The sequence below is a fragment of the Gambusia affinis genome, linkage group LG10, assembly GCF_019740435.1.
Source record: "Gambusia affinis linkage group LG10, SWU_Gaff_1.0, whole genome shotgun sequence".
Taxonomy (NCBI): domain Eukaryota; kingdom Metazoa; phylum Chordata; class Actinopteri; order Cyprinodontiformes; family Poeciliidae; genus Gambusia; species Gambusia affinis.
Window position 1 is genome coordinate 12,167,025 of NC_057877.1, and position 8,120 is coordinate 12,175,144.

Consider the following 8,120-nt stretch of genomic DNA (forward strand, 5'->3'; position numbering starts at 1 on the left):
AACAGAGATTTATGTTTTCTATCTATTTATCTGTCTTGTATAATCAGCTCAGATGTAGTGATGTTAAACTGGGGGTCCACAGACAGGGAGGTGCACGCCTCGGTAGGATAAAGAGGAGGAAAGCGACGTGATTGGCGCACCAGTCGGAGCTTCCGTGCGTCCCCGGTGACCCCACCCGGAGCGCTTTAAAAGCCCGTAGATGGCAGCTCTGCATCCTCCACATAGCCACAGCACAGAGAGAGGGGACAGCGGAGCGAAACGCATGCAGCGGACTATCCTCAAGACATCAAACCGAAGGAAAACCGGGAGCGAAGAAAATGAGAGGGCGGCTGCCTAACTTTGGGAAGAAGTAGTTTGATAAGCGAGTATTTATTCCGGCGGAGAAACCTACAAATTGCGCGGACAAAAAGAGGTAAGGTGTTTGCTGAATCAGAGTTGATGCTGTGCCGGTATTTTACTTTTTTTTTTCTTTGTAGAATTTGTTCAAACAAAGTGAATTATTTTCACCTTTAAAATGTCGCTCTTATCAAGCAATTTTATTTCAGGGAGAAAATAAATCTCCAAAAAAAAAAAAAGAAAAAAATAAAAAAATTGTGACGTCAGTTTACAGATGTTAATAAAACTTTTAATAGTTGTAAATTACACCCAACTCTTAAATGATCTCGCACGGTTTTAGGTTGATTTATTGCCTGTTTTTGTTATAATTCTGGCCTTACATCCCAACCCTTTTTGAAATAAATAATGATGCTCAACTGACGACTGCACGCTGAGCTCCGGCCCCGAGGCGGTTCTTTACTAAATGCAGCATAACTCATAAATCCACGGCAATAAGCATAATTAGGCTATAATCAGAGCCCGGGGCTTCGTGACATTGTCCTGAATGAAGAGTATTGTGTCACATTTTACACGCAGATTGAAAGAAAATTGAACAGATTAAATAATTCAAGGCAGGTGTGTTTCTTAATTTCCCTCTAGAGCAATTGCATAAAATAAAAATAAAATGAAATCGAATTAAAAAAAGTAAATAAATACAAGAAGTTGTATTGCATGAGTCCAGCATTTCTTTTAAATCACATAGACCCACGAAGCGCACGCATGTGGACCACCTTTCACGCGTCAGGGCTGATGATAAATTAATAGCCTTGTAAAGTTGAAACCTATCTGCAGACGCATTAAAAAAGGGAACCCAACAGGGAATCCTGTGCATAATTCTCTGGACGACCCGTCACGGTTTGTCCCGTCAGCCTGCAGGCGTCTAAAACTGACCTGGGACCCGCCACAGATTGTGATAAACGCCGTTTCCCAGTCTGGTCAAGACTATCCAGGAGCTAAGAAGGAAAATAGTCTAAATATATATTTTTTTTTCACTTTATATCAATAGCAGACTGCAGATCTGATAGTCAGTGAGTTCACAAAGCAAAAATATGTTTTGTTAAAAACTTTCCACTTTGAACATCCCCGCTCCGATCACTTAAACTTGTGTAAAGGTCGGAGAAAAACACCTGAAAATATTGTATTATTATTATTATTATTATTATTATTATTATTATTATTATTATTATTATTATTATTATTATTATTATTATTATTATTATTATTATACACAATCAAATTTAATTTATTATTATTATTAATAATAATAATAATAATAATAATAATAATAATAATAATAATTCTTATTTTTTAAACTAAGGTACAAATAAGCTATTTAATTAAGGACAAATTTTACTCAATTTTTATTCAGATTTGATCTAAAATCACAGATCATTTTTTAAAGAAACATGCCGTCTATCCGAGTTTTAAATCACACAGATGTGTTATTTCAGGTCATTAAAAATGTTGAGTTTTTGGTTACTAGATCAGATTGTTTTTCTTGTCAATATTTCGTGCATTTTACAGAGTACATCCTGAAAACTTTCGCTATTAAGAATATTCTTCTAGATCTACTTAAACTCATCAGAGATCATCCTTATTTACTGTCTGACCAGGCATAAACTAAAAAGCGCCTCCATTTAACCTGTTGACAGTTGAATTTATTCAGTTCCACGTGTTTTACAAAAAATAAAAAAGTAAAACAAATTCCAAAATGTGTATTTTGTAAATGTTTTAATTGAATATCTGTTAAGTAAAAAGGACCAACAGCAGCTTGTCCTCTCTGCAGAAGTATCGTCAGCCATGCAGCACTACGGGGTGAACGGCTACTCTTTGCACGCCATGAATTCCCTGAGTGCCATGTACAACCTTCACCAACAGGCGGCGCAGCAAGCGCAGCATGCACCTGACTACAGACCCTCAGTGCATGCGTTAACCCTTGCAGAGAGACTAGCAGGTAAGAATCAGTTGCATATTTTCTCATTTTATATTTCTCTCCTTTTTACAGGCTTCGCTTGTTTAAGCAACGTATTTAGCTACGCCAGGAGCTCACCTCCCCCCTTGACTTATCAGTCCCTTGAATTAAACTGGTCATGTTTCTTCTTTCTCAACGGTTGTACATTTCAAGACATTATCCTTGAGGCCCGCTATGGCTCCCAGCACAGAAAGCAGAGGCGCAGTCGCACAGCCTTTACCGCGCAACAGCTGGAGGCTCTGGAAAAAACCTTCCAGAAGACCCACTACCCTGATGTGGTGATGCGGGAGCGCCTGGCCATGTGCACCAACCTGCCTGAGGCCCGTGTGCAGGTAAAAAGAGGACGTCCACGTAAAGGCATAAAAATATGATTTAGTTTTGGTAGTCTAATTTATTCATCCACCTGCCAGGTCTGGTTCAAGAACCGCAGAGCCAAATTTCGCAAGAAGCAGCGCAGTCTCCAAAAGGAGCAGCTACAGAAGCAGAAGGAAGCGTCGGGAGCTGCTGAAGACTCACCAGAAGACTCTAAAACAGACCTCACAAATACTCCTAACACCACCACCACCACCACCGTGGTTCCTGAGGTCCGCAGTCCTCCTCCTCCTCCTTCCTCCTCTTCATCCTGTCACTCAGAGTCAGAGCGGCTGGCCGCAGCACGGCCTCAGCCGGGAGAGATGAGCGTGGAAGTCAACGTCACGTCCCCAGAGCCATCAGACAGCGAGTCAGCAACAGAAGATAATGCTGAGCGAGAGGAGGAGGAAATTAGTAGGGAGTCTAGGGTGAAACTCAGGGAGGAGGTGCAAGGAGACGGGTCTCTCCAGGCAGGAAGGAGCTCTCCGTTCTGCAAGAGACTCAGTCCCACATCAGGTACAAACATCAGTTAAACTAATGCATTTACTTTTGAGATTGATTGTTTTTAATTTAAACAATAATTTAAATAACAAACTACAAGTTCCTGTTCCCTTTCTATATTTCAGACTCTCCATTGAGCTCCCCCGCCCTGCCAACCTCCAGCAGTGTAACCAGCGGGCTGGTTCAGAGTAACTCCTACGCCTCGTCTCCCCTCAGCCTCTTTCGACTGCAGGAACAGTTTCGGCAGCACATGGCAGCCACAAACAATCTGGTGCACTACCCGTCCTTTGACATGAGCGCACCGTCCTCCCTGCCCTACCTGGGCATGAATGTCAACATGCCTTCCCCACTGGGCTCACTGCCCTGCCAGTCCTACTACCAGACCCTATCACAAGCCCAGCAGGTGTGGAACAGCCCGTTGCTGCAGGCGGCTCCAGGCAGCCTCCCGGGAAGCCTCAACAGCAAGACTACAAGCATTGAGAACCTCCGGCTAAGGGCCAAGCAGCACGCAGCGTCGCTGGGACTGGACACGCTTCCCAACTGAAGAACCTGGCTGCATTTCAGGCCAACAATCCAACTTTTCTTTTGACCTCTCAAAGTAATTTCGTACATCCAAGAAGATTTTCTGCAGAAGCCCAAGAACGCATCAGTGTTACCTCCAATTTGATCACGAGATGTTTTGCTGATCAAATGTCTAATGTCCATACTAATTTTCAAGTAAAAACATCACATGAACTGCTGATGTTTAATTTGCATTGTGAAAACCAGAGTTCAGTGGTTAACAGGGGAAAAGAAAATGTTCACAAAATAAACAAGCTGAGCTAAAGTTAACACTTTGGAGGACCTACTTCAATATAGATTGTCAGCACACAATTTCCTATTGCCTCATTATCATCATCATAGTCATTCTCCTTAAAGACAAGAGGAATACATGGTCTGGATGGAGTTAAGAGATAACAACCATAACAATCCCGTTTTGCCGGTAGATGAGACTGAAGAGGATGTTACTTTCATCAACTGTGAAAAGGCAACTGTATCAGCTGGTGCACACCATGATCAAGTCAGGACAAATAATCCTCCCAGTGTTCATCTGAGATTCTAAAATATCTTGCAACTCTACAAGATCCCTTGAACGTAACATGTGCATGCATGAGATCCTCATAAGCTTGGCTTGTATAGCCACCCAACACAGCTATCGTGGGAACAGAAAAAGACCCGACACCACAAAATAAAGGTTGAGCCATTTTCTGAGACCTTCTTGTTCGAAGGCGTTCTTCTCAACTTGGACTAAATGGAGTGTTGTAAATAATCCCCAATGCTTACCTCCATCTGACTGGTTTCAACGGAACCCCAAATCAACTTTCGCGCAAAGGGTTTTGGAGAAAAAATAAATAAATGTCTTTCCCAATTATAACCTCAAGCAACCACATAAATAAAATACAGGGGGAAAGTTGCCAACGTTTCTGTGCTTGCCAGTGGCTTCAGCAGAAAGAGGCAAATGGTGCATCTCTGTATTATATATCACTGTAGATGAAAGACATGTACTTGTCAGTTGGTTAAAATATGAGTAATTTATCTGTTCAATACAAGAGAATAAATTGTAAATGAAGTGTTCTCTGTGTCGTTGCTTGGAACTTTGTGTTTGGATGCATTTTAGTTTTCTAACTCAGTCAGATCTTTTTAAAAAAAATTATTTGAGGCGTCATTAGAAAGAGAAAAAGTTAACAACACAAGCATTTTCTTTGAAGAAAAAAAAATTACTTCTGACTCTTTTTACCCTGTTTGTTGAAAAAGTTACCTTGTACAAGAAGAAGTTATCATAGAGAAGTACCAACGGTGAGATGGTTGTACTGTTCTCTTGCAGAAAGAAGTTTCTGATTTGAATCTCAGCCAGCATGTTTCTGCAATGAGTTTGTGGGTCGTCTCTGGACACATTTTCCCCAAAGTCCAAAACAGGAACATTAGTTCAATTGACTTCTCTTAATACTAATAAGTGCTTGATGACTTGTCCTGTACTTCCAGTTGATCTGTGATGGAGTAACCTGCTGGAATTAGGCACCAGGCCCCTGCAGCGCTTATCAGGAATGAATAGAAAAAAATCAGCAGGGCACTGAAATTAGCTGCTTCCAGCCCGGCTGGTTGGAACCTAAGTTTACCCTACTACACCTAAGTGTTGCTGAGTTGTGCTGACAACATCACTATTTAGGGTGGATGTTTTTGCAAAGTAAAAAAGTTAACAATTTTCTGTGTCATTGGTTAAAAAGAATAAAAGAACAGAGATGCAAAAAACATATTGTGTTTTCTACAATATTTTGAGGCATGTTTCTAATTAATTAAGGCTGGAAGTAAGCAAGAGAGAGCAAGACTTTTGGTATATGAAAGAAATGACTTTCAAAGCTTGCCTCTCTCACTGTTAAGGTAAGGCCAGGCAAGGCAAGGCGACTTTATTTGTACAGCACATTTCAGTCAAAGACAATTCAAAGTGCTTGTACAAGAAAATTAAAAACAACAACAAAAAAAGGCTTTACGTTCTCTACAGGCAATACTCAGTCAATTCTTTACAGTTCACTACAAGGATAGTTTGAATATTTTGTAAATGAGGTTCTGTGAGGTTAATTATTGATAATATGCCCCTTACTTGTAGATGGAAGAAGTCAGCTTTATAAAAAAGTTGTAATAAGTTCTTGAACCACATATGTTGACTCTTTTAGTTGACTTTTGCAGTTCAAAGAAAGTCACATTAAAATGTTCAAACAAATAGCTATGGTAGTAGACATTAAAAATAGGCTACACATTTCCGCAAAAAGTTGTCGTCATGTTTGGTGCTGCTTTGCTTTGCCGAACAAGTTCTGTGTTTCTGTGTGAATCTACCTCGGCTGTCGGCTGAATCAGTCCACAAGATCAGTTGCGAGTGCGACCTGTCACCATCTTCCATCTCTCCAAACACAGGAGAAACTTTTGAATTTGGTTTTAGTTCTAGTTTATTTTGAAAATGATTCCAGCAGATTCATGATCAGCTGATCCTCTAAATCAACCTGTGAGGTGGACTGCATCACAAGCGTGCTTAGTAGTGTCTATCTACCACTCTCAGGATCTTTTAACCCTTCCAACAATCTCACGGTTATATGACGTATTTCTACTAAAAGTAAAAATCTATAGACGACTTCACATAACCTCGCTTAAAAAAAATAGAACCCACCGCTTTAAGCTAGTCATACTAATTGTTAATGTAAGTAATGTAAGATGCTAAGGCCAATTTTTAAATGTCCATTGCATGATGAGTTTCATTTTAAAATGGCATAACTTTGGTTGGAAGGCAAACTGTGATATTGCTCTGTTCAGAGCAAAAATATTCCATGACCATTCATAGCAGGAAGGCTACAAGTAAATAATTAGAATGTTTTTCTTATAAAGCAAACATTTACAGAAAAAAAAATAGAATTAGCTTAAATCTGTATCGGCTTTAGATTAAGTTAGATTGAAAATCAGTCACAAAATTCAGATAATTTTTTCAAAGCTCTAGAACTTTAGGTGTTTTAGATTACCGTACCCTCAAAAATGAGAACAAAATTATTAAAATCTTTGTTGAGATTCAACAGAATCAACTTGTACTTTGCAAGTCATCCAAAATGACACTAAACAGTTGTGATTCCAGACCTTTTGTGGTGCAAATCTGATTCAGGTACAGACGTTCCACCGAAGACACCTTGATGATCCATAAATAATTTGGACACAGGGGGTCTACCATCCTCAGCAATAGGGTTTACACACCACATAGGGGAGAAGCTGCCACTTGTTCACCCAGAGCAGAAGAACTAATCCTACATGAAATGACTGAAGCAAAGTGTCAGGCTCTAAAGAGTCTCCAATCCACCCGCCCACTCCTCACACGCCGCCCTGCCGTCCTCCCCCACCCTGTCAGCCGAGGTTTGGCTGCACCGCAACAGAATGCCTTGCCATAAGAAGATTACCTTTGGTTGGGATATCGATGGATTAAGTAAGAATAGAATGAGATAAAATAGGACTGAAAGGGTTTCTGGAGTCAGCGAAGTTCAGACACCTGTTTTCGTTTCCTCTCCATCTCGCTTCGTGTCCATAGAAACGCTTGTCGAATAGAGAAGATGATATAAGCGTAAAAGTGGAGCACAAAACTTTATATTAAAGTGCATTGATGATGCTTATCCATAACCCGGTTGGGTTTTCTGAAACATGCTACTTAAATGTGTGGTCAATTTGTCGTGATTATGTGGGTTTTCTGCGTGCCTTTGAGACTCATGTGGCTGTGAGGTAACGGGAATGCTGTGTGAGTGTGTCTATGGCAGCTAAGCTGCTGAAGGTTTCCAGGAGCTCTTTGATGTGTATCTGGGCAATGCACTATTAGAGGGATTTTCCTAGTTGACAGCTAAGAGAATGTGTGGAGGAATTGCGATGCCAGCAGGCTAAAAGAATGCTGGAAACAGGATTAGGATCATATTCTGGCAGCTCCTGTCACTTCATCAATGGGCTAAGGTTTCCTCAGTGACAGCCCTCCTTCTCTGCCCGGTTAAAACCTTTAGTGGGACCATAAAAAAGGGGTGAGAGAGGGGAAAAAACAATGATTGAATGGTGTGCTATGATTTCTGTGCAGCTTTGTGTGGGGAGGTCTAAGAGAGGACTGTGCCGATACGCAGAGAGGGGTTGGTCGAAGGGAACAAGAAGAAAAAGACGGGGGGCCTTATGGAGGCGGGGTAGAGGGGGTGACTAGTCCTTTTTTTTTTTTTTTTTCTTGGAAGTTAAACATCCAAATCTAAAAAAGAAGAGCATGTGGAGTTTTTTTTTTTTTTTTTACACTAAAGCCGACGGACAGAGACAGGCAAACGGGAACGACAGCAGCAGCAGGTGGGAAGGAAGAAAGCTGTTTCTGCTGAATCCACTCTGGATA

The 8,120-nt window shown here is 40.8% G+C and overlaps 1 protein-coding gene across 2 annotated transcripts; it reads left to right on the forward strand.

Annotated features, from left to right (window-relative positions):
- The first annotated feature begins 215 nt into the window (after positions 1-215).
- On the forward strand, positions 216-5,435 carry LOC122838383 (diencephalon/mesencephalon homeobox protein 1-A-like). Of its 2 annotated transcripts, none has more exons than XM_044128992.1 (5): positions 216-412; positions 2,162-2,329; positions 2,501-2,679; positions 2,758-3,214; positions 3,325-5,434. In XM_044128992.1, the coding sequence occupies exons 2-5, from the start codon at positions 2,176-2,178 to the stop codon at positions 3,741-3,743; spliced, it is 1,209 nt and encodes a 402-aa protein (XP_043984927.1). In that variant the 5' UTR covers positions 216-412; positions 2,162-2,175; the 3' UTR covers positions 3,744-5,434. The 2 variants fall into 2 exon arrangements, with proteins under 2 accessions (XP_043984927.1, XP_043984928.1); XM_044128993.1 differs by having other exon boundaries at positions 238-412; positions 2,165-2,329; positions 3,325-5,435.
- The last annotated feature ends 2,685 nt before the right edge of the window (positions 5,436-8,120 follow it).

What these genes read in the sequence shown, in the direction of transcription:
- LOC122838383 (XM_044128992.1), top strand. Translation starts at nt 2,176, where the DNA reads ATGCAGCACTACGGGGTGAACGGCTACTCTTTGCACGCCATGAATTCC. An exon ending in TGCCTGAGGCCCGTGTGCAG is followed by an intron (nt 2,680 to 2,757) that starts GTAAAAAGAGGA and finishes TCCACCTGCCAG; the next exon opens with GTCTGGTTCAAGAACCGCAG. An exon ending in GAGACTCAGTCCCACATCAG is followed by an intron (nt 3,215 to 3,324) that starts GTACAAACATCA and finishes TCTATATTTCAG; the next exon opens with ACTCTCCATTGAGCTCCCCC.